Genomic DNA, 24,872 nt, shown 5'->3' on the forward strand with positions numbered 1-24,872 from the left:
TGCCACATTCTTTAGACTGGAACTACTGCACTTTCCCCTGCAGCATGAGGGGAATCCTACTCTTAACATTCCCAATGGGAGTATCAAGGTACAAGACAATGGCTGGGGTTTAAAGTGCACCCTATTCTCTACATGGTGCACTACTTCTGACCAGAGGTCTATACGGCACCATTTCAGACAGCCACTCAGGAGCCAGAATGTCTTGCCAGGGGGGTTATCATGGCAGACCGATAACACCTCACTTATACACAGCCTCTCTGGTCCTCAGGGCTCAGTAACAGGCTTATATATTTCACTCTCATCCCTCAGAACTGGAGGTGTGCTAATTAAAATGGAGGTGGTTCAGTTGAGCTGCAGGGTTCTTCTCTCTCTGTTTTTCCACTCTATAAGAACCAAGTTATTTTGCGTGAACTTGTCACGGAACATAATTTCACTTGTTCACTGAGTTTCAGTTCATCATGCCTCAATGAGACTTATCCCCAGACACTGGATTTTTTCAAACCTTTAATTTGTCCATGATTTTGAAACATGCACACACCTAACTAATACTGTGAGTCCTTTACATTTAAAAAAGTCTAGGAGCAAGGCTCAGCAGACACTCACCTTTTTTTCATTTTTAGGACAGCAAACCCCATTGACGCGTGATTGCTACTAAACATGTTTCCTTACAGCACTCTGGTACCAGAGTCAGTCTTTGTAATCGTGTGATGGAGTTGATGATGATATGGAATAAGCTACAAGCCTATGGAGATGGACAGGGGTGGACTGAGAAAATATATTTGCCAGAGAATTTGTAACACCAGCTTTTTATTTTTTTGAGGCTCCCTTCATTAGCCAAATGATCACAGCACAAACTAAATTCACTTAAACATTGAACTTGAAATTCAACTTGTATACTTAACTCAATTGGGTATATGTCACTCAACTGAGGGGACTTCTCTGCTACGTCCCCTTATACAGGAGCCGACTGGGACGTGGATGCTGCCTCGCGTCACATCACTGCCATGTTTGTGGCATGCAACAGGACCCCCAACAACCTTGTCTTCCACCACTACACCACCGCCACGGACACCCACAACGTACGGGTGGTCTTCCACGTCATCATGGACACCATCGTCAAGGAGAACTTGGATGCGGTCTCGTTGCTATAAGACTTTCTAGATTTTATTGATGGATATTTGTTTTTATATAATTTAACATAGGTAATATTTACTAATATGGATGGACATTCCTCATTTGGAATTTTTTTCAATAATCATGTTGGTGTTGACATGTTTTAATTCAATAAAATAATGTACAGGCCTACTGGTCTTTGAGAATTATTTTAAGATAGCGGCAGATGTTTGCATTATGACCTATTTGAGTTGACTAAAATGTGTCTTAAAACATTTACATACAAGTAGGTGTCTGGATGAGAATTGTACAAATGTGTGAAGCAGGATTAATTTGGACCTATAGGGCAAAATCTTTTGAGTGCAATATAAGATGTATTTATTCATTAAACAAAGAAATGAATACATATGTACATTGCTATGCATTACATAATATGATTTAACAGACAAATTGGCTATTACCCGTTAGGGGAAGTAGTAGTCAGACTGCGCATGGCAGTATGCTAAAACAGACATTCACACAACATTTGTGCCATATTTGTGAAAATAAGAAACATTCGGTTCCATCAAACATTATCAGTCCATCCACGTTCGCGGTGCTGATCATGCTTCCACACAGTCCAATGAGTCGAGCGATACGAACACGTCTGCTTTACATTGAAATAACCTTGAGCCATCCTGAACAAGTTCGCAGCTCTGCAGATTCGGTGTGATATCTTTGATACAAATAGCCTGAAAAAAACAAACATTTTAATCAACATAATGCAACATTAACGAGAAAGTTCGTTGATGTTCAAGACCTGTGGCTGTTTGAGATTCATTTCCCCAAAATGTGGATTTTGAAAATAACAATTAGACTTTAAACTGATTATAATATGTCATTTTCTAATCGAGTCCAAACTTGACTGTATAATGAGGCTGTTGGCTACTTGGTGGTGCGCTGGTGCTGAATGGACAGCTCCTTCATGATGACCCAGTTTTAGGGTGTCAAAACTGTTTGAAATATAATAGCAGTCTTCAAAAAAAACATTATTGCACTACTTTTGATTTATTCTTGTGCCCTGAGCAATGTTTAACTTTTACGCACCTTTAAGCACTTTTACGCACCACAGGAAGTACCTGTTTCCAATGCGCATTGCTCAATTGGACATAAGTAATGTAAAATATAGCCTCTTACCATAGATTTAAGGACCGAATTCAGTCGACTGCTCGGTTCCGAGAGGATGCTGTTCACCGTAGACTCTCTGCTGTCCGCCACCGAATCGGTCTCGGACCTCCTAACATATGGTGATCTCCGGATCCCGGACAGCAAACCCGATGCTCTGCCCACGGAGTAGTAGCTTGGGCCGGAAACTTGCTTGTACCATGCTTCGGTTGGGTTGCAAGAAACCAGCATGGAAATAGCTACAATTACTAAAGCAAGTTTAACGGACCTCTCCATGTCGAACACTGTGTGAAGTTCTTGTTCTTGCGCTCCTTTCTCCCTATTACTTCACCCCGATGACAACTTGGTATATGTTTTTTTTCTTACTGTCCTCTCTTATATAGTGACCTCGTGATCGTATTTAAATTTCGTCAACTAGGCTACGAAAGAGTGGGTGATTCATATTCAGCTTGATAGAATCTTGTGTGGATTGATCCGTTTTACGCGTTGGAGAGCCAGGGACGTAGGCTTGTGGAGTCTGAAGGTGGGTATGGTGTCAGACATGATCTGACCTTTAATTTAGATTAAGCGAATCTATTTGTTTATAAAACTGCTGAAGAGTAGTAACGTCAGGTTCTGCACACATCAAAACACTTTAACCACTTTAATTTTCTGACGATTTACAAGGTTTATAATTCACAATGCTGCTCAAAAAAATAAATGGAACACTAAAATAACACATCCTAGATCTGAATGAATGAAATATTCTTATTAAATACTTTTTTCTTTACATAGTTGAATGTGCTGACAACAAAATCACACAAATTATCAATGGAAATCAAATTTATCAACCCATGGAGGTCTGGATTTGGAGTCACACTCAAAATTAAAGTGGAAAACCACACTACAGGCTGATACAACTTTGATGTAATGTCCTTAAAACAAGTCAAAATGAGGCTCAGTAGTGTGTGTGGCCTCCATGTGCCTGTATGACCTCCCTACAACACCTGGGCATGCTCCTGATGAGGTGGCGTATGGTCTCCTGACCTGGACTAAAGCATCCGCCAACTCCTGGACAGTCTGTTGTGCAACGTGGCATTGGTGGATGCAGCGAGACATGATGTACCAGATGTGCTCAATTGGATTCAAGTCTGTTGAACGGGCGGGCCAGTCCATAGCATCAATGCCTTCCTCTTGCAGGAACTGCTGACACACTCCAGCCACATGAGGTCTAGCATTGTCTTGCATTAGGAGGAACCCAGGGCCAACCGCACCAGCATATGGTCTCACAAGGGGTCTGAGGATCTCATCTCGGGAACCTAATGGCAGTCAGGCTACCTCTGGCAAGCACATGGAGGGCTGTGCGGCCCCAAAGAAATGCCACCCCACACTATGACTGACCCACCGCCAAACCGGTCATGCTGGAGGATGTTGCAGGCAGCAGAACGTTCTCCACGGCATCTCCAGACTGTCACGTCTGTCACATGTGCTCAGTGTGAACCTGCTTTTATCTGTGAAGAGTACAGGGCGCCAGTAGCGAATTTGCCAATCTTGGTGTTCTCTGGCAAATGCCAAACGTCCTGCACTTTGTTGGGCTGTAAGCACAACCCCCACCTGTGGATGTCAGGCCCTCATACCACCCCCATGGAGTCTGTTTCTGACCGTTTGAGCAGACACATGCACATTTGTGGCCTGCTGCAGGTCATTTTGCAGGGCTCTGGCAGTGCTCCTCCTTGCACAAAGGCAGAGGTAGCGGTCCTGCTGCTGGGTTGTTACCCTCCTACGGCCGCCTCCACGTCTCCTGATGTACTGGCCTGTCTCCTGGTAGAGCCTCCATGCTCTGGACACTACGCTGACAGACACAGCAAACCTTCTTGACACATCTTGCATTGATGTGCCATCCTGGATGAGCTGCACTACCTGAGCCACTTGTGTGGGTTGTAGACTCCGTCTCATGCTACCACTAGAGTGAAAGCACCGCCAGCATTCAAAAGTGACCAAAACATCAGCCAGGAAGCATAGGAACTGAGAAGTGGTCTGTGGTCCCCACCTGCAAAACCACTCCTTTATTGGGGGTGTCTTGCTAAGTGCCTATAATTTCCACCTGTTGTCTATTCCATTTGCACAACAGCATGTGAAATGTATTGTCAATCAGTGTTGCTATAAACTATTCTCTGTTTTGTCTAATATTAATTTTAGGTTTCACAAATGTATGGTGCATGTTCATATAGTTGTGTTATTCCACACAGATGTATAGAATAAACCATATTTGGGAATAATTTACTTCTGGAAATGAGTCATACACAGTAGTCTGCCACCATGTGGACAATGTACAACATCACACACAATCACTTCAGTGTAACAATTCTCCTTATTTGGTCTGGACACCAGCAGAAGTTGTGATTGGAAGGCCTACTTTTTTGCACTGAGCTGAGGGTACAATCTGGGTCATGCGCCCTCAACCTCCACAGGTCTCTGTTCATGGCTAACATATAGTATAAGTGGAAATGACTTAGTGCCTTCAGAAAGTATTCACACCGCTTGACTTTTTCCACATTTTGTTGTGTTATATTGACTGAGGTTTTGTGTCACTAGCCTACACACAATACCCCATAATGTCAAAGTTAATTACAAATGAATTACAAATGAAAAGCTCAAATGTCTTGTTTCAATAGGTATTCAACTCCTTTGGTATGACAAGCCTAAATAAATGCAGGAGTAAAAAAATGTCTTCTGTTGCATGGACTCACTCTGCAATAATAATGTTGAACGTTATTTATTTAATGACTGTACCCCACACTATACCCCACACATACAATTATCTGTAAGGTCCCTTAGTTGAGCAGTGAATTTCAAACAGATTCAACCACAAAGAACAGCAAGGTTTTCCAATGCCCCCAGAGAAGGGCACATAAGGGCACAAAACACAAGTAGACATTGAATATCCCTTTGAGCATGGTGAAGTTATTAATTACACTTTGGATGGTGTATCAATATACCCAGTCACTACAAAGATACAGGCGTCCTTCCTAAATAAAAGTTAGAGTTCAATGGCTGTGATCGGTGAAAACTGAGGATGGATCAACAACATTGTACTTCCTCCACAATACTAACATAAATGACATAGTGAAAAGAAGGAAGTCTGTACATAATACAAATATTCCAAATCATGCATCCCGTTTGCAATAAGGCAGTAAAGTACAACTGCAACAAATGTGCCGAAGAAATTAACTTTATGTCCTGCATACAAAATGTTATGTTTGGGACAAATCCAATACATCACTGAGTACCACTCTTCATATTCAAGCATGGTGTTAGCTGCATCATGTTATGGATATGTTTGTCATCGGCAAGGACTAGGGATTTTGTTAGGATAAAAAGAACCAGAATAGGCAAAATCCTAGAGAAAAAAACCTGGTTCAGTCTGCTTTCCAACAGACACTGGGAGACAAATTCACCTTTCAGCAGGACAACAACGTAAACACAAGGCCAAAGATACACCAGTATTGCTTACCAAGACAACATTGAATGTTCCTGAGTGGCCTAGCTACAGTTTTGACTTAACTCGGCTTGAAAATCTGTGACAAGACTTGAAAACTGCTGTCTAGCAATGATCAACAACCAACTTGACAGAGCTTGAAGAATTTTTAAAATAATAATGTGCAAATATTGTGCAATTCATGTGTGCAAAACTCTTAGAGACTTACCAGAAAGACTCACAGCTGTAGGTGATTCTAACATGTATTGACTATGGGGTGTGAATACTTATGTTAATTAGATATTTCTGTATTTAAATTGTTGCCAATAAATTGGCAACAATTTCTAAATAAATGTTTTCACTTTGTCATTATAGGTTATTGTGTGTAGATGGGTGACTAAACAATCTAATTTAATCCATTTTGAATTCAAGCTGTAACAAAACAAAACGTGTAAGAAGTCAAGGGGTATGAATACTTTCTGAAGGCACTGTAGGTGGTACGTTGTGCCTGTGGTAAAATGACCTGATTTGGTTGAGGAGAGTGTCTCTGATGTCGACAGGACTCTCACTCAGCTCATTAGCTTGCTGATACATGCAGACGTTTTGTCTTTTGATGACACTTGCAAAGACAGTTTGCCTTTTTGCAGAGCAGCTTCTGGTGAGTAACTCCAAGCCCCAAAATGAATTGACACAAAACGTCTGTTTTAAACTAGATGACTGAGGTTTACTCTGCATTTCTGACTGCTATATAAAGAACTCCGACTCAAGTGAAGGACCTTAAGAGATTGCTGTTTGGCTACAGAGATGAGTGTTGGGCTGACACAACCCATCTGTATGGAAATAGCTCTGGCTCTACTCATTTTGCCAGGTAAGAACGACAAAGGAAATAAAAAAATAACACTAGGAAGTAATTTATTATATGTATCATGTATAATTAGTGGTATACAATGTATTGTGTCATGTTGGAGTCACTTGTATTGTAAATAAGAATAGAATATGTTTCTAAACACGTCTACATTAATGTGGATGCTACCAGGATTACGGATAGTCCTGAAAGAATCGTGAATAATGATGTGAGACAGTTACAGACACATAAATATCATACCACTCCAAAAATACTAACCTTCCCGGTTATTGTAAGGGTTAGCATTTCTTGGGGGTATGATATTTGTGCACTTGTAACTTTCTCACTCTTCATTTCAATTCATTCAGGACTATCCATAATCATGGTAGTATCCACATTTATGTAGACGTGTTCAGAAACATAGTCTATTCTTATTTACAATAAAAGTGTAGATAAGAAAAAGTGACTACAAAATTATACAATATTGCACTATAAGTTCATTTGTCCAAATACTTGACACCTTAAAATGGGAGGACTAGATACATGAAGTGCATTCATTTCTAAATGGTAATATATATATATATATATATGAAAATACCTTCAAATAAAAGGTGACATTCTGTATTGTCACCTCACATAAAACATTTGATCTCAAACCCAAATGCTGGTATAGAGCTTCACTGTCTAAATACAGTGCCTTGAAAAAGTATTCATACCCCTTGGATTGGTATTACAAAGCAGGATTAACATTTATTTTATTGAACCTTTTTTTGTCAACAATCTAAACAAAATAACATGTAATGTCAAAGTGGAATTTATTTTATTTTTTCATATAAATTAAATAACTAATATATAGTTGTTGCATAAGTGTTCATCTCCTTGAGTCAATACATGTTATAAACACGTTTGACAGCAATTACAACTATGTGTCTTCTTGGGTAAGTCTCTCAGAGCTTTAGCCACCTGGATTGTGAAATATTAGCCAATTATTATTTTCCTAATTCTGCAAGTTCTGTAACTGTCACCAATGGGGCGGCAGGGTAGCCTAGTGGTTAGAGTGTTGGACTAGTAACCGGAAGGTCAAATCCCAGAGCTGTTGTTCTGTCGTTCTGCCCTAAGCAGGCAGTTAACCCACTGTTCCTCGGCCGTCATTGAAAATAAGAACTTGTTCTTAACTGACTTGCCTAGTTAAATAAAGGTAAAATAAAAAAATAAATAAAAAATGGCAACATCCCTGAAAAGTTTCCTTCCTGTCCTGCAGCTCAGAAGGACGACTCGATCTTTGTTGTGTCTGGGTGGTTTATTACAGCATCCACAGCATAATGATTAACTTGACCATGCTTAAAGATATATTCAATGTCTGATTTATTGTTACCAATCACTGCCATTCTTTATGAGGCTTTCCAAAAGCTCCCTGGTCTTTGTAGTTGAATCTGTGCTTGAAATTCAATACTTGCCTGAGGGACCTGACAGATGTTGTATGCATTGGGACAGAGGAAGGGTTAGTCATTCAAAAATCATGTCAACCCCTATTTTTTCACTCAGAGTGAGTCCATGTAACTTATTACGTGATTTGTTTAGCCACATTTGACTCAATCTGAACTTTAACAAAGGGGCGGAATACTTATGCAACAATTCTATTTTATTTTTTATTTTATTTTTAGTTATGACAATCATTAAAAAATGATTGAATTTTTCTTCCATTTCTTTGAATATATTGCTGCCCAAAAAGTGACAATTAAATCAATTTTCATCCCACTTTGTAGCACAAAAAATGTGAAGCAATTCAAGGAGTATGAATAATTTGGCCAGATAACATAAATACATAGGGGAGTGTAAATCAATAAAACATAGATCTTTGTTTCAGGGGTTTTGTGCACCGACTGGCTTGTGGCATATCAACCGAAAGAGATCTGTGCAGTAAGAGGCTCTTCTGTTGTCATTTCATGCACATTTCACTATCCTGAGAAGCTTGATAACAAGAACCTAACAGTGGAAAAAGTCATGTGGAGTCGAGGGAGGAAACAGTTTTTTGATGGCCCTTTCATCACTGAGAGTAATAATACAACTCATACCGCCACCAAATTTGAGTACGTTGGTAACAAAGTTCATAATTGTTCTTTGCAAATCCACCAAGTAGAGCAGAGAGACAGTGGAGAATATGCATTCAGATTTGAAACTAACAACGGCAACTGGACGGGAAAGAACGCTACAAACGTGAATGTTTCTGGTAAGTCTGTTTTACATCCTTTGCTTCAAAAGTGAAATGTTATTAGGTCACCATTGCATTATCAATAGATTAGGACATTTACAGTTGTTTTTTTCTCCACTTTCAGAGTTGTTCATTTCGATGACAACACCCAAAGTAGGCGAACCAATAAAAGAAGGGGATTGTGTGAATCTGACCTGTATGTACAACTGTTCATCTGCAGTTATGTGGTTCAAGAACAGAAAAGCCCTGCAAGAGGAGTCCTCAACTCTTTACCTCCGTAACATATCCTTTCAAGACTCTGGAAACTACTCATGTTCGCCAAAGCATTACAACAGACCACTTTCTGAGGTTATCAGGGTCAATGTTGAATGTGAGTAAAGGAAGGTTTTATCAACCAGTAACACTGTTTTCTAAAAAGTCAGTGATGGAGGAATCCCTGTCTGATCTCTTTCAGATGGCCCTAGGAATACCTCAGTCTCAGTTTGGCCGTCGTCTGAAGTTGTGGAGGGGAGCGATGTTACTTTGACCTGCAGCAGCAATGCTAACCCAACATTGAACTACACTTGGTTTAAAATAGATGGAGACAGTTGTCTGGAAATGGTATATCAGGCTGAGCTACAGTTTAATGTTACTCTCACTGGTAACAGCGGGAAATACTTCTGTGTTGTCAGCAATAAGCATGGAAGACAGAATTCCACTATTCTATCTCTGAAAGTCAAAGGTAAGTACAATAACATTTTGTAACCACAACGGGTTACAGAGTAACATTTCCAACAATCAGAAATCTGAACAACTTAAATGCAAAAACAAATGCACTTGTCTTTTCCTAATAACACTGACTTTTCTTATAACTTCTTTATTGAGGAAAAATGTGTTTACTATGACTGTGATATGTGGTTGTCTCGCCTAGATATCTTTAGATGAATGCACTGATTGTAAGTCACTTTGGACAAGAGCGTCTGCTAAATGATTTAAATGTAATTTAAATGATAATGCTTTTGCGTTCATATGCAGATCATGCAAAGGGGGTGGTAGCTGTGACACTCACAATACTTATTGCAGTTCTTGCTGTTGTGACAATGATTGTCATTGTGCCTATGGTTGCTTGGCATCTTGTTGCTCACAGGTACGTTTACCCACTATTTCCTCAAACAAATATTTTCAGCTGATTTACTATGCATTCTAAATTAGTCAAAATCATGCTGCCTATTTGTGTGTCCTCAGGAAAAAGACCACAGCACCAAAACCAGACACAGAGGAGAACACACAGGTGACAATATGTTTTAAACCATTTGTTACCAACTATTTGTTCCCAGCTATTTGTTCCCGGCTATGTGTTCCCAGCTATTTGTTCCCAGCTATGTGTTCCCAGCTATGTGTTCCCAGCTATGTGTTACCAACTATTTGTTCCCAGCTATTTGTTCCCGGCTATGTGTTCCCAGCTATTTGTTCCCGGCTATTTGTTCCCGGCTATTTGTTCCCGGCTATTTGTTCCCAACTATGTGTTCCCAGCTATTTGTTCCCAGCTATTTGTTCCCGGCTATTTGTTCCCAACTATGTGTTTCAGCTATTTGTTCCCGGCTATTTGTTCCCAACTATTGTTCCCAGCTATTTGTTCCCGGCTATTTGTTCCCAACTATGTGTTTCAGCTATTTGTTCCCGGCTATTTGTTCCCAACTATGTGTTTCAGCTATTTGTTCCCGGCTATGTGTTCCCAACTATGTGTTCCAGCTATTTGTTCCCGGCTATTTGTTCCCAACTATTTGTTCCCAGCTATTTGTTCCCAGCTATTTGTTCCCGGCTATTTGTTCCAGCTATTTGTTTCAGCTATTTGTTCCCAACTATGTGTTTCAACTATTTGTTCCCAGCTATGTGTTTCAACTATTTGTTCCCAGCTATGTGTTCCCAGCTATTTGTTCCCAACTATTTGTTCCTGGCTATTTGTTCCCAACTATGTGTTTCAGCTATTTGTTCCCAGCTGTTTGTTCCCAGCTATTTGTTCACCAACTATGTGTTTCAGCTATTTGTTCCCGGCTATTTGTTCCCAGCTATTTGTTCCCAACTATGTGTTTCAGCTATTTGTTCCAGCTATTTGTTCCCAACTATTTGTTCCCAACTATGTGTTTCAGCTATTTGTTCCCGGCTATTTGTTCCCAACTATGTGTTTCAGCTATTTGTTCCGAACTGTGTGTTTCAGCTATTTGTTCCCGGCTATTTGTTCCCAGCTATTTGTTCCCAACTATTTGTTTCAGCTATTTGTTCCCAGCTATGTGTTTCAGCTATTTGTTCCCAGCTATGTGTTTCAGTTATTTGTTCCCAACTATGTGTTTCAGCTATTTGTTCCCGGCTATTTGTTCCCAACTATGTGTTTCAGCTATTTGTTCCCAGCTATTTGTTCCGAACTATGTGTTTCAGCTATTTGTTCCCGGCTATTTGTTCCCAACTATTTGTTCCCAACTATGTGTTTCAGCTATTTGTTCCCAGCTATTTGTTACCAACTATTTGTTACCAGCCATGTGTTCCCAGCCATTTGTTCCCAGCTATTTGTTTTGGGCTATGCACGTATGTCATATTTGTGCTTTTGTGTTGCAACCAAACAATAATTCTTACATCCTTATCCTCACACTAATGATAGTCATGCAGGGTCAATGTTTGAACCCAATGCAGTTGTAGCAGTGTGCCACAGCTATCACATGTACAGAACAAAATGCAGGCAGTCACTATTTATGCTACAGCCATCAGCATGCCTAGAGTCTTCACCACAAAAACACCCACAATGTTCGTGGTGAGAGAGAAACAAGCAGAAAATCCCGCAACCAGTATAGACTGTAATTGTATATGTCTGTGTGTGGGTAGGAGCAAGTGTACTGGCAGATTCACAGAGGAAATTGATGTGAAAGTGTGATCATTTACAATAAGGAAGTGGAAATATAGCTGAACTTTGTTTTGCCCAGATATTTTTAAACTATTGTGCAGAAAGTTCTGCTGTTCACTGCCAGTATTTTCTCTGTCTCTATCTCACTGTGTCTAGACCACAGATGCGCATGTAACCAGCCTCACGTCAGACTGTAGTCTGACAGAAGAGTGGAGAGAGGAGGAACCATCGCAACAGGAAGATGTCAGCTATACAACAGTGCACATCAACTCCAAGCAAAGGGCAAACATGTAAGTAAAGTGATAAATGATTAAACAATACACAAATCAATGGGTGATGTTACCTTAACCAACTGCACTGTGTTTGTGTCCACGTCCTCTGTTAGAGAACAGCAGAACGAGGAAACTACGGCCATCTACAGCTCTATATGGTAAGAAAGCTACTTTAAAGAAATACACTTAATATGAACATATTATTTAGATTTTTTTGTGATAACCAATAACAATGTGTGTTTCTGTTTCCACATGTTCAGGGAGCAACAAGCCAAGGAGGACCTCTACAGTGTAGTATCCAGGTACCAACCTGTTATATCCTCTCTGCAACAAGGACAATGACCGTCGCATTGACAGTCCTGCGTATAAAGGGAATGTCGTTTTTGCCAACGACACTTCTTCATATTCTAATGGTCTACAGCCATGTTTTTAGACCTAGTATACACCAGTCTTTATCAAAAATTATTTGAATAATAACAATTAGAATGTAAAAGATAATGGTAACAACAATAGAATTCCACAACCATGATAATGACTGTGTTTCTGTTTGTAGACCCACTCCTAGGGGGAAACAGGCCCAGGATGACCCAGTCATCTACAGCACTGTGTTCAGGTAACACATCTCAACTAAGACTTTGTGTCACTTTGGCTGCGTTTAGACAGGCAGCCCAAATTCTGATGTTTTTTTTCCTTCACTAATTTTTTTTTTTTTACCAATCAGATCAGATCAGCTCTGAAAAAGATCTGATGTGAAAAGATCAGAATTGGGCTGCCTGTCTAAGCATAGTCTTGGTCTTGGTGTTTTAAAATAAAACAAACATTATGATCACACAGTTCTATTACCATAAACGTAAGGCAGATATTTTCAGAAGTAAATCTGTGTTTTACAGTGTACATTGACCCATTCATACTTTCTTTGAGCTTTCTTTAAGACTTTATTTTGGTTTCAGGCAGTAGTTGAGATGTTGCCTGGCTACCCAAACTCCTTGCTCCGGCCAAACGCTATGCCACGCCCACAGATGTTAGTGTCTTCTGAGTCTGGATCGGAGTACAATTCCTGACAATGCAAACACATTCTAACCACTCTGATTGGTCCCAGAAGCTGATGGGTTGGGCCAGAGCCAGTACACACGTGGGTAAAGCGCATTGATAGAGGACTCATCTTTTAATCTGTGACATAGCGTCTGTGACAGCATGTGCAGCACCATTTAGGCTTTCTTCTTCAGGTTGGCTGATCCCTCCTGATGACCCGGTTGGACATGACTCCAACATGGCCACCAGGAGGGATCAGCCAATAAATGTTGGAAGTCCCATCCAGTTGATTACATTTAAATGGTGGAAGCCCTCAAAGGCGCTTTTAAAATTCTTCATTGGCTTTGATACTCTGATTGGTTAGAGATTATCCAATTGCTGATGACCTAATTTTGACTTCAACTGTGTCCGTCTGACTGAAGTACGTAGCAAACAGAACGGCTGAAGATTTCAGTTGCCTTGTGTCGTCAGGCAAGTTGAGATGGTGAACCTCACACAATGGACCCTGAGGATCTATTACTCCACTAGAGGTCAGAACAGAGCCTTTGCATGATGAATGAACTCACAGCTGTGAACAGAGGAAGAGAGTATGATATCTGCAGTACACCTGAGACAATGCAGATGGCCACCTTGGATATCTGCAGTCCAATCATTTAAATATTCCATAAGAATAAAGACTCCAATATTTTGAGACATTGTTTCTTTTGTTTTACTTTTTCAATGTATTTCACCTAGTCATATGCATCTGGCAATGTATTTCACCTAGTCATATGCATCTGGCAATGTATTTCACCTAGTCATATGCATCTGGCAATGTATTTCACCTAGTCATATGCATCTGGCAATGTATTTCACCTAGTCATATGCATCTGGTAATGTATTTCACCTAGTCATATGCATCTGGCAATGTATTTCACCTGGTCATATGCATCTGGCAATGTATTTCACCTAGTCATATGCATCTGGCAATGTATTTCACCTAGTCATATGCATCTGGCAATGTATTTCACCTAGTCATATGCATCTGGCAATGTATTTCACCTAGTCATATGCATCTGGCAATGTATTTGACATTTATTTTTAAAACCCTTTCCTGCAGTCAAACGACCAAAAGCACCCTCATTGGTAGAATGTAAATATTTTTTCTAATTTCATAATTTTAAACATTATATCCGGTGTTCTATTTAAAGACGATTTGGTTATATTTCAGTCTTCTATGATGTATATAAAGTGTAAACTTGGGATGCAAAATTGAATAAATTTCAACTCTATATGTGACATGGTACAGGTGTCTTCTTTTTTAAGCCCATAACCATGTGTGTGATGTATATACTTCTGTTTCAAAGTAGATTTGTTTAAGACTACCAAGAAACACTGTGGCCCTGATTTAGCCCACTGCAGAGAAAAGTACTTTAATTTCATTGTATGTACAGTGCCTTGCGAAAGTATTCGGCCCCTTTGAACTTTGCAACCTTTTGCCACATTTCAGGCTTCAAACGAAGATATAAAACTGTATTTTTTTTGTGAAGAATCAACAACAACTGGGACACAATCATGAAGTGGAACGACATTTATTGGATATTTCAAACTTTTTTAACAGTTCAAAAACTAAAAAAATTGGGCGTGCAAAATTATTCAGCCCCCTTAAGTTAATACTTTGTAGCGCCACATTTTGCTGCGATTACAGCTGTAAGTCGCTTGGGGTATGTCTCTATCAGTTTTGCACATCGAGAGACTGACATTCTTTCCCATTCCTCCTTGCAAAACAGCTCGAGCTCAGTGAGGTTGGATGGAGAGCATTTGTGAACAGCAGTTTTCAGTTCTTTCCACAGATTCTCGATTGGATTCAGGTCTGGACTTTGACTTGGCCATTCTAACACCTGGATATGTTTATTTTTGAACCATTCCATTGTAGATTTTGCTTTATGTTTTGGATCATTGTCTTGTTGGAAGACAAATCTCCGTCCCAGTCTCAGGTCTTTTGCAGACTCCATCAGGTTTTCTTCCAGAATGGTCCTGTATTTGGCTCCATCCATCTTCCCATCAATTTTAACCATCTTCCCTGTCCCTGCTGAAGAAAAGCAGGCCCAAACCATGATGCTGCCACCACCATGTTTGACAGTGGAGATGGTGTGTTCAGGGTGATGAGCTGTGTTGCTTTTACGCCAAACATAACGTTTTGCATTGTTGCCAAAAAGTTCAATTTTGGTTTCATCTGACCAGAGCACCTTCTTCCACATGTTTGGTGTGTCTCCCAGGTGGCTTGTGGCAAACTTTAAACGACACTTTTTATGGATATCTTTAAGAAATGGCTTTCTTCTTGCCACTCTTCCATAAAGGCCAGATTTGTGCAATATACGACTGATTGTTGTCCTATGGACAGAGTCTCCCACCTCAGCTGTAGATCTCTGCAGTTCATCCAGAGTGATCATGGGCCTCTTGGCTGCATCTCTGATCAGTCTTCTCCTTGTATGAGCTGAAAGTTTAGAGGGACGGCCAGGTCTTGGTAGATTTGCAGTGGTCTGATACTCCTTCCATTTCAATATTATCGCTTGCACAGTGCTCCTTGGGATGTTTAAAGCTTGGGAAATCTTTTTGTATACAAATCCGGCTTTAAACTTCTTCACAACAGTATCTCGGACCTGCCTGGTGTGTTCCTTGTTCTTCATGATGCTCTCTGCGCTTTTAACGGACCTCTGAGACTATCACAGTGCAGGTGCATTTATACGGAGACTTGATTACACACAGGTGGATTGTATTTATCATCATTAGTCATTTAGGTCAACATTGGATCATTCAGAGATCCTCACTGAACTTCTGGAGAGAGTTTGCTGCACTGAAAGTAAAGGGGCTGAATAATTTTGCACGCCCAATTTTTCAGTTTTTGATTTGTTAAAAAAGTTTGAAATATCCAATAAATGTCGTTCCACTTCATGATTGTGTCCCACTTGTTGTTGATTCTTCACAAAAAAATACAGTTTTATATCTTTATGTTTGAAGCCTGAAATGTGGCAAAAGGTCGCAAAGTTCAAGGGGGCCGAATACTTTTGCAAGGCACTGTACTTTATAGCTATCCTTAGCCATTATACTTTATAGTCTTAAGTAAAAATTTAAATAAATACATGAAGCGTATCAATCTAATTTATTTAGGTTGTATTTGTTTATGCAAATTCAAACATTAATCCATCACCTCTCCATATGCACTCCTTCTGTGACCTACAGGGGGTGACATAGAAACTCTCCTCTGAAACCCTCTTAAATGACAGATTTCCTCATAGAAATAGATCTAGATCCATCACAGAACATACGACTTGAATGGAATGTTCTTTCTAATAATTCCACTTCCAGGACTACTCTCCATTTTCTGAGCTGAAGCATCACCATGGCATAGCCCCTTGACCTCATCATCTGAAGGTCATCCTGCTCTCCGGCTCCCTGAGCGAGACGGCCGGGTGCAGGGGATAGGAAGGCACCTTCTCGAAACAGCAGAAGACCCTGGCTCTGGACACAGAGAAGGAGAGGTGACCCTGGTCACAGTCCAATTACAGCCCAATCTTACCAGGGTGCTACTGAGAGAGGTAGGGCTGAATGTTCCCATTGTGGCAGAGTCCTGAGTTCCCTTTCCTCAGCCTTGCAGTAGTGTTCTCCTGAGTGTCTGGCTCATCCCCTTTTTCCTTGTTCTACCTCCCTCTTTACTTTTTGATACCTATTTTCTTTCTCTAGGTCTCTCTTTTCTGGACATACTCTTATCTTTGTCAACTCTTTTCTTGCACCACCTTGCTCTCTTCCTTCTGGCGTCCGTAGAGACCATTCCCCACTTCCTGCTGTTCCATCTCTTCCTTCTGAGGGCCTCAAATGTACCTCCTGCCTCTTACAGTCCACCTACTTCCTCTTGGCGAACGCTGCTGCAAAAGCCTTTCCAATCCCCAACTTTCCAATCCCTCACTTAGCAATGTAAAGAATGTTAGCTAACATGGGCTAATCGACTATCTGCGACTGACATAAGAGTAGAACTGCTGATGCACAAACACATTTCGTAATTGAGCCTTGTGTCGTCTACTATTCCAATTCGCAGAATGTTGCCAGTCTCACATTCTGAAAAAATATATAAAATGCAAATGTTTGGAATGGACTTGACTCAACATTATGACTCATGACATCATGCTGAACCAAGGACAGAGGATATTTTCAATTTGGTACAAGACACTGCCGTCTGTCACGTTCTGAATGTTGTGCTCGTTTTCCCTTGAATACATGAGTAATGGAGGTGGTTTGGTGAACTACGCTTGGTGAACTCGTGATGACCTTGCCTAAGACCAGGACCTGTATTCATAAAGCGCCTCAGAGGAGTGCTGATCTAGAATCAGATTCCTCCCTGTCCATATAGTCTTATTCATTATGATCCAAGATAAAACTGATCCTAGACCAGCACTAGCACTCTGACATGCTTTATAAATACCAGACCTGAAGATGAATGCCTAGGATTTAGTTTGAACCCCAGTCAATAACACATGCTTGCCTGTATCCTCGTGACACTGCAGGATGGCGTCTAGCTGGACCACCAAGCCTCCATTCAAGACAAGCAGATTGGACGTCATCTTCTCCATGGCCCAGCTGTCCAGCTGAATGTCAGGGCAAAGAACATGGTCAACCTCTTCTTTCGATAACTCATCATGTGGTTATAAGGGGAACACAAAGCTAGATTAGTTTTCCCTCGTCCCCCACCCTCATCATTCTGGTACTCGAATGACAGTAAAAGAATGACAGCACAAACAGCAATTATGTTAGCAAACTTTGCATCTCCACTGTTCTTAAAGTAAGTGGAAATTGTTAAAAGTAGTCCTTGTGCATAGAGTTGTACGGATTGTTTAACTTTTCAATCATTGGTTTCTGTTTGACAAACATTTTAAGGTGAGTCTCAGCATCACTGTTATCATGGAATTGCCTACAATTAAGATGCAATGTTCAGTCACCCTTCAGATTTCCATACTAGTTATAGGTACATTAATAAATCAATGTCTCTTCGTTGCAAAAACTCCTCTTCACTTCCCGTCATTGCCAACCGTCAGTCGACGAGCAGCCAAGCTGTATTCTAGACTTACTGTAATATGATGCCAGCATTGTGTAACGTTCTCACTTTAGAGTCTGCTCTGGCCACTTGGCTGGAGGTACAGCAGTAGTAGTAGCCTACTAGGGTGGTGTAGAGACAGCTGAGTCACAGTGATTGTAGAGAAAACGTCTGGGGGAGCTGCACACAGAGTACCCCCATCCACGCAGGGTGTATGGGGAAATCCCTGGGCTAGAAACCTGATCTGTGAGAAGTGGATGCTGCTCAGTGTTCACCCTCACCATTACAGTAGAGGAGGACTTGTGCCTAAAAAAATACATTGTTATTATAATGTTCATGCAATTAAGTCAGATATCATATTACCTTGAATCTTATTCATGTTGACTCCATTGAGTCAGATATCATATTACCTTGAATCTCATTCATGTTGACTCAATTGGATATTAGGGGGAAATGGTGTTGCTTCAGTCAAAACATTTGCAATGGTTCAATTATCCCTGCAAAATTCTATGATTAAATAATTGCACAAAAAAGCAAATGTCAAAGGTGGTTAAAGCATTGCACATTTAACTTGGCATGCAAGTTGATGACAAATAACCAGAAAAGTTTGCTTTAATTAATGGGCACGGGGCCCCAAACATACAGCAACTGCTATCAGTTCTTGATTAATCAATGAACCTTTATTAATTCACTTGGGGGAAAGAAGAATGGCAAAGCATTATATGACCTTTACAGTTGGACAGTTTAAGGGCAAGAACATGCCATGTCATTCGGAAAACCCCCACCATGTAGCTGCCCTCGCTTGCCATGCATGTGATAAATTGAGAACTCACTGAATAAAATAGTTGACAGTGGACACGGATTACCTTGTTGACGCCCATTTCTCACAAAACGAAAGTGTAATTCTACTTCACCCATTTCGTGGAATGGTAAAACAACAGATCGCGTGATTAACACAGGTAAATATATACAGTAGCAAAGCTATTTTCAATTACCTACCGTTAGCCAACTTTAGCACTGAGGTAGCCTTTTCTCTCCGAGAGACCTGTCCACATTCCCGGAGCCAAGAGACGAGCACTGAGGTCAGATGGTGTGGACGGCTTTGCCGGGGAACTCAATATGGCTAGCTAGCTAGGTCACGGTGTACTACGTAGCTAACAACTGTGTAGGCTATTTACCAAACTAGTTAGATGGTAACTGCTTGAATCGAGGCAGTGTAGGGTTGGTGTCATGTTATTTACATGTCAGATAGCAATACAGAACAAACTGCTGTACGTTGTCATGTCGGTGACAGGGTTTTGGAATTCATTTGCAATCGTTTAACGTTATATGGGAGATAGCTAGCTATATGTTAATCATCTTTGGCCGGGCTTTTGTTTAGCTAGTTAGCCGCTATCTGGGTACCAGTCGTTTCAGCTAACATTCCACTCTTTGTCGAGTGGATTTTAGCAATAGCTGAACAGAGTCGAGTAGCTAGAAAGCTTGCTATTGATAATGTCAGTGCATTTCATCGTTATTTCTGATGAGCTTTTGCATTCGTCAATTGTAATACAGTTGGCTAGTTAATTATCCAGGCACTAGGCTGTTGTGTAGTTCTGTAGAAACGAAAGAGGAAGTAGCTATCCGCTGGGTAGCAGAGGATTCGTTTCGGACTGGATAATGTATCAATCGCTGGGTGGGCGTGGGCAGAGTTGCGCATTCAGGAACACCAACACTGTACTGACAACTTTCGGCTTTTCCCAAGGTAAACAGGAGCGAGCTCGGTTGCAATGTTATATATTATAATTACTTTGAAAAAATATTTAGGAAGAAAAAGCCATAACTACATGAAAAAATATGTTTGGGGTAGAGATAACTTGCTGTATGTATGGGTTTGGGGCAGTTGTAATTATAGTCTGCCACAAAACAGATCCTAGAATATATTTGACTGGCTTTAGTTTAAGGAAGTGGCTATACCTTTAGCTGGCTAGTTGTTTCTCATATTTCATTGAAATTCAAGAACGTTTAAGTGAAATATATATTTTGTCCCGAGCTCTGTCATACAGTGTTCCCTCTGAAATACAGACGCCATTGAAACTTCAAGATGAAGTGCACAGGTTGTGGCCATGTTGCGTTTGAGAAAACGGCTAGATTCTGCAGCCAGTGTGGCCATCAACTAGCTGCACCACCAGTCACCAAGGAGCCTGGTCAGTACTGCCCTGTAATGTTATGTTATATAAATAAATGTTCTTACTGTTTTACTTGAAGAAAGTAAATGGGGTTTTGTAAAAATGTCTGTGGAAATTGTTAAAAGTAATCCTTGTGCATAGAGTTGTATGGGTTGTTTTACTTTGCAATCATTGGTTTTTGTTTGACATACATTTTAAACTGAAAAATCTGTCATTGTCACTCAGTTACCGTGGAATTGCCTGTATACAGTCGTCATTAAAAATAAATAAAAATCTGACTCCGACCCTCCTGTCATGGAATCAAACTTGTCTGTATGTGAGTAAAATAACTACCAACTCTGTATCTTTATGAAGGCACATTTATTGCTAACTTGCAAGCCACATGAGAGAGAGATGCTTTCCTCATGAACCCTACATTCCCACAGGCCCTCATTAACATATGGCCAATCAGGATGCAGTATACAAATAATACGACACCTCCATCAAAATATGATTTATTTTACAACTGTAATGGTGAATGAAGAAAGAAGGGGATATATTTTAAATTGAACCTTTTATTTAACTAGGCTAGTCCGGTAAGGTCTCCCAAGTGGCGCAGTGGTCTAAGGAACTGTATCTCAGTGCTTTAGGCGTCACTACAGACAACCTGGTGCAAGAGGTGTCACTACAGTCCCTGGTTTGACTCCAAGCCGTATCACATCCGGCTGTGATTGGGAGTCCCATAGGGCTTCGCACAATTGACCCAGCATCATTTGGGTTTGGCCGGGGTAGGCCGTCATTGTTAATAAGAATTTATATTTGCAAGATGGCAGCCAAACCGGCTGCCATCTTGTATAAATTGATTTTGTCCCCCCACACCAAACGCGATCACGACATGCAGGTTAAAATATCAAAACAAACTCTGAACCAACTATATTAATTTGGGGACAGGTTGAAAAGCATTAAACATTAATGGCAATTTAGCTAGCTAATTTGTCCTGGGATATAAACATTGGGTTGTTATTTTACCTGAAATGCACAAGGTCCTCTCCTTCGCCAATTAATCCACACACAAAACGGTCAACTGAATCGTTTCTAGTCATCCCTCCTCCTTCCAGGCTTTTTCTTCACTTGACTTTATATTGCGATTGGCAACTTTCATAAATTAGGTGCATTACCTCTACTGACCTCGTTCGTCTTCAGTCACCCACGTGGGTATTACCGAGGGTATTACCAATGAGGAGATGGCAAATGTGTACCTGCTTCTATAAACCAATGAGGAGATGGGAGAGGCAGGACTTGCAGTGCGATCTGCGTCAGAAATAGAACTAACTTCTGTTTTAGCCCTTGGCAATGCTGACACTCATTGGTGTGCGCGAGTAGTGTGGGTGCAATAATTGAATAATATAGATTTCTACATTTATTTTGCAACGCTTGCGGACACGACACGAGCGATGTTGTCAGCCTGTTAGCCCTTGGCAACGCAGACGCTTGTTAGCGCGCGCACAATAATTTAATAATATAGATTTCTACATTTATTTTGCAACAAGCGGTGTGGTCAGCCTGTTATTAACTGACTTGCTTAGTTAAATAAATACAATTACACATTGTTATTTACAATGACAGCCTACACTGGCCAAACCCGGACGAAGCTGGGCCAATTGTGCGCTGCCCTATGGGATTCCCAATCACGGCCGGATGTGATACAGCCTGCATTCGAACCAGGGTGTCTGTAGTGACGCCTCTAGCACTGAGATGCAGTGCCTTAGACCTCTGCGCCACTCGGGAGCCCCAATAGCCTACACCAATGTTCCTTCTAAGCTGTGTGCAGCTCCCCTCTTACTGCCATGCAGATGAAATACCAGCGCACAGAGAAGCGTGAGATTGAACGTCACTCAGCTTTCTAAAGAGTTTCCCTCTTTAGTTAACACTATCAACGTGTCACTGCTGTGGGACTTGTGCTCAAATCAACACTATATTAGACACTTTCAATGTAACATACCGAAACAAAATGAACTGTGCAAGAGTTAGTGCGAGAGATTTTCTTTTAGGCAGTGCACATTGGAGAAGGATTTGATTGCATTGACATGCAGAACTTAGGCTCTTACTCTACACAGACCAGTGTGTCATAACCAATCAGCTCTGTAGTAGGCCTAAATGCAAATAGCCATTGACATATGGATCTGTGCAATTCACCTAGAACTGGACAACATCCGCTATCTTGAGTAGATATGGTTGTTTTGAAATCAAAGCGAGAGCTGCATGTAGCCACCTGTGCACATTTGTTCATATTCTTTTCTAGTTAGTGAGTTATTAGCCCAGTTGTAGCTAATTTCTAGTCAACAATGGGGAGTGGTTGCTTCCTACAAGTGCATTTCTAGCCATCTTTGAAAATCAAGTCATGTAAAGATCATTTTTTTATGTCTTAAAGGGGCAGTGTTGTATTTTGAAATGGTCTTGAATAAGCTAAGTAGGCAGAGTGTAGCATATTTTGTCTGATTCTCTGTAATAAATGGCATGGGAATAATAATGAGTTTTATTTTGGAAAGTGGTTTCTTGCATCAAACAACACAACATTTTCAGGCACCTCCTTGTCTGAAGGACAAGTGGATAAACAGGTTAATGTTAAGCCCTGCATGTTTTTTTTTCAGTCTCATGGAATGTAGGCCTACATTGAACACCACACATTTGCTGCTTCTGTAGTCTGAATGATAGAACAGCTATTTCCATGTTAAAATGTTATGGGATGCATTTTTCTCAATTGCTAACTGTAACTTAAAGCAGTAAAGCCTCAGTGTTCACAGTAAACGCGCACCAATGTTCAAGTTTGTGCTCACTAGACCTGAAATTTGCTCAGTGCCAAATGTTTTGAGTGAACATTGGCCTACACCAGACAACTGAGGGAATTCTGATCAGGTTGACAATGTAATTCACAAGCACTAATGCAACTGATGATTTTTTTTTTTTCAAATGCAGACAACACTTCTGGAAGTTCACCTAAGCCATTAGATCCATCACTGGAGAGTGTGAATGAGAAGACTGAAATGGAGAGTGATGTGTCAACCCTGAATAACCGGGAAACTAACACTTCTCCGAAGCGGCCCAATGAAGAGCCCAACAGCAACCCTAAGAAAAAGGTGGATATTAAAACCAACATGTTTTTGAGAACTTCCTCGTTCTAATTTCTGATTTTTAAAATTGATTCTGTGTTTGAAAATATTTTTATCTGAAGATGTTGTTTTATCACTAAACTGTGTCAATAATACTGTCCAGGTATAGAAACTGATCACCTAGCTTGTAGGCCCCCAGGAAGAGTAGCTGCTGCTCCTGCAACAGCTAATAGGAATCCTAATAAGACACAAAATGTAAGTAATGTTGATTGACGGAAGAGTGGATATACTAAGGTTTGTTCTCTTTTTTTTCAACCTTTGGCTCAAACAGAGAAAAAAGAGGAAGAGGACCAAGAAGAAGAAGGACGGCGGCCCTGCGTCATTGGACTCTGACCAGCTGACCTCTGACCTGTCTGACATCTCCCTTATGGACAGCCATGGGAATAGCAGGAAACAGGACGTTGCAGAGTCCTCTGACAGCGATGCCAGCGCCATGGACGAGACACCCAACTCACTTCATGACACGTCTGCCTTAGTGGAGAAACCAGCCAGTGCATCATCAGCAGCACCCAGTACAATCAGTCCATCTGAGAACATGTCTGACAATAAAGATCCTCCAAGCACTACCTCGTCACAGCCTGAGGCCAGCGCAGAGAGCCATTCTGCCGAAGGGAAAGATCAACAGCGCAGTGAAGAGAAAGACCGATCTCAGTCACCTACAAAACAGACCTCCAAGTCGGCTCCGAATGACACTCCTGCCTCTCTCAACGACTCGGCTGGCAAATCCACCACCATCACCATCCCCCCTCTTCAGTCAGCCTCAGTGGTATCGGCGAAGACCACTGACCAGAAAGCTCCAAAGGATGCTGACGCAAAGACCGCTGACCAGAAAGCTCCAAAGGATGCTGACTCAAAGACCGCTGACAAGAAAGCTCCAAAGGATGCTGACTCAAAGACCGCTGACAAGAAAGCTCCAAAGGATGCTGACGTAAAGAGCACTAAGAACAAGAAAGACGTGGCCAACTCAAAGCAGACGAACCTGAACCAGAATGCGAACGTGAACCAGAATGCTAAGCAGAACCAGACCAGACAAGACAAACAGAAAGGGACAGATGATCAGCAGAACCAGGATTCGAAGCAAACCACCGCTGGTAATAAGATGGTGTTTGGCACTCAGAAGAAATCAGAGGTAATGTAGCTGCTTGACACTACAAATACACTGAGGGTACAAAACATGCTCTTTCCATGACATAGACTGACCAGGTGAATCCATGTGAAAGCTAGGATCCCTTATTGACTTCACTTGTTAAATCCACTTCAAGCCTTGAGACATGGAGTGTGTATGTGTGCCGTTCAGAGGGTGAATGGGCAAGACAAAATATTGAAGTGCCTTTGGGTATAGTAGTAGGTGCCAGGCGCATCGGTTTTGAATGTGTCAAGAACTGCAATGCTGCTGGACATTTTAACACCTTGTAGAGTCCATGCTGACAAATTGAGGCTGTTCTAAGGGCACAATATAAGGTATTCCTAATGTTTTGTACACTGGGCCAATTGTGCGCCGTCCTATGGGACTCCAGG

General features: G+C 41.0%; 4 protein-coding genes across 6 annotated transcripts in view; 3 read left to right on the top strand and 1 right to left on the bottom strand.

The window, feature by feature from the left end:
- LOC135553856 (guanine nucleotide-binding protein G(o) subunit alpha-like) overlaps positions 1 to 1,247 on the top strand; it is a 33,123-nt gene extending 31,876 nt beyond the window's left edge. Inside the window, exon 11 of the mRNA XM_064985787.1 lies at positions 961 to 1,247. Coding sequence (XP_064841859.1) covers positions 961 to 1,151 — 191 coding nt within the window. The 3' untranslated portion in view covers positions 1,152 to 1,247. The remainder of the gene's footprint in view (positions 1 to 960) is intronic.
- A 284-nt stretch (positions 1,248 to 1,531) lies between these two features.
- Positions 1,532 to 2,591, bottom strand: LOC135553768 (neuropeptide B-like). Its single transcript, XM_064985711.1, has 2 exons — positions 2,290 to 2,591; positions 1,532 to 1,844 (listed from the first exon to the last, which is right to left on the bottom strand). The coding sequence occupies exons 1-2, from the start codon at positions 2,551 to 2,553 to the stop codon at positions 1,716 to 1,718; spliced, it is 393 nt and encodes a 130-aa protein (XP_064841783.1). The 5' UTR covers positions 2,554 to 2,591; the 3' UTR covers positions 1,532 to 1,715.
- Positions 2,592 to 6,268: 3,677 nt separating this feature from the next.
- Positions 6,269 to 14,254, top strand: LOC135554690 (sialoadhesin-like). Of its 3 annotated transcripts, XR_010457719.1 has the most exons (13): positions 6,269 to 6,392; positions 6,489 to 6,602; positions 8,446 to 8,808; positions 8,915 to 9,160; positions 9,245 to 9,511; positions 9,805 to 9,916; positions 10,015 to 10,060; positions 11,822 to 11,955; positions 12,051 to 12,095; positions 12,198 to 12,239; positions 12,491 to 12,550; positions 12,888 to 13,069; positions 13,392 to 14,254. XR_010457719.1 is itself a non-coding variant. In XM_064987113.1 (12 exons), exons 2-12 carry the CDS (start codon positions 6,539 to 6,541, stop codon positions 12,892 to 12,894), a joined length of 1,386 nt encoding a protein of 461 aa, XP_064843185.1. In that variant the 5' UTR covers positions 6,269 to 6,392; positions 6,489 to 6,538; the 3' UTR covers positions 12,895 to 14,254. The 3 variants fall into 3 exon arrangements, 2 of the variants coding, with proteins under 2 accessions (XP_064843185.1, XP_064843186.1); XM_064987113.1 differs by having other exon boundaries at positions 12,888 to 14,254; XM_064987114.1 differs by lacking the exons at positions 6,269 to 6,392; positions 6,489 to 6,602; positions 8,446 to 8,808; positions 8,915 to 9,160 and having other exon boundaries at positions 9,240 to 9,511; positions 12,888 to 14,254.
- A 4,614-nt stretch (positions 14,255 to 18,868) lies between these two features.
- The window catches only part of LOC135554692 (E3 ubiquitin-protein ligase rnf213-alpha-like), a 68,783-nt gene continuing 62,779 nt past the window's right edge, over positions 18,869 to 24,872 (top strand). The window contains 4 exon segments of the mRNA XM_064987115.1: positions 18,869 to 18,996; positions 20,070 to 20,223; positions 23,161 to 23,321; positions 23,626 to 24,483. Coding sequence (XP_064843187.1) covers positions 20,121 to 20,223; positions 23,161 to 23,321; positions 23,626 to 24,483 — 1,122 coding nt within the window. The 5' untranslated portion in view covers positions 18,869 to 18,996; positions 20,070 to 20,120.

Source organism: Oncorhynchus masou, chromosome 14 (assembly GCF_036934945.1).
Source record: "Oncorhynchus masou masou isolate Uvic2021 chromosome 14, UVic_Omas_1.1, whole genome shotgun sequence".
Taxonomy (NCBI): domain Eukaryota; kingdom Metazoa; phylum Chordata; class Actinopteri; order Salmoniformes; family Salmonidae; genus Oncorhynchus; species Oncorhynchus masou.

Bases quoted from the DNA above. Each gene is read 5' to 3' on its own strand.
- LOC135554690 (XM_064987113.1), top strand. From the start codon at position 6,539: ATGAGTGTTGGGCTGACACAACCCATCTGTATGGAAATAGCTCTGGCT. The intron at 9,161-9,244 runs GTGAGTAAAGGA...GATCTCTTTCAG, and splicing joins TATCAGGGTCAATGTTGAAT to ATGGCCCTAGGAATACCTCA. The intron at 11,956-12,050 runs GTAAGTAAAGTG...GTCCTCTGTTAG, and splicing joins TCCAAGCAAAGGGCAAACAT to AGAACAGCAGAACGAGGAAA.
- LOC135553768 (XM_064985711.1), bottom strand. From the start codon at position 2,553: ATGGAGAGGTCCGTTAAACTTGCTTTAGTAATTGTAGCTATTTCCATG. The intron at 1,845-2,289 runs GTAAGAGGCTAT...TGTTTTTTTCAG, and splicing joins ATTCGGTCCTTAAATCTATG to GCTATTTGTATCAAAGATAT.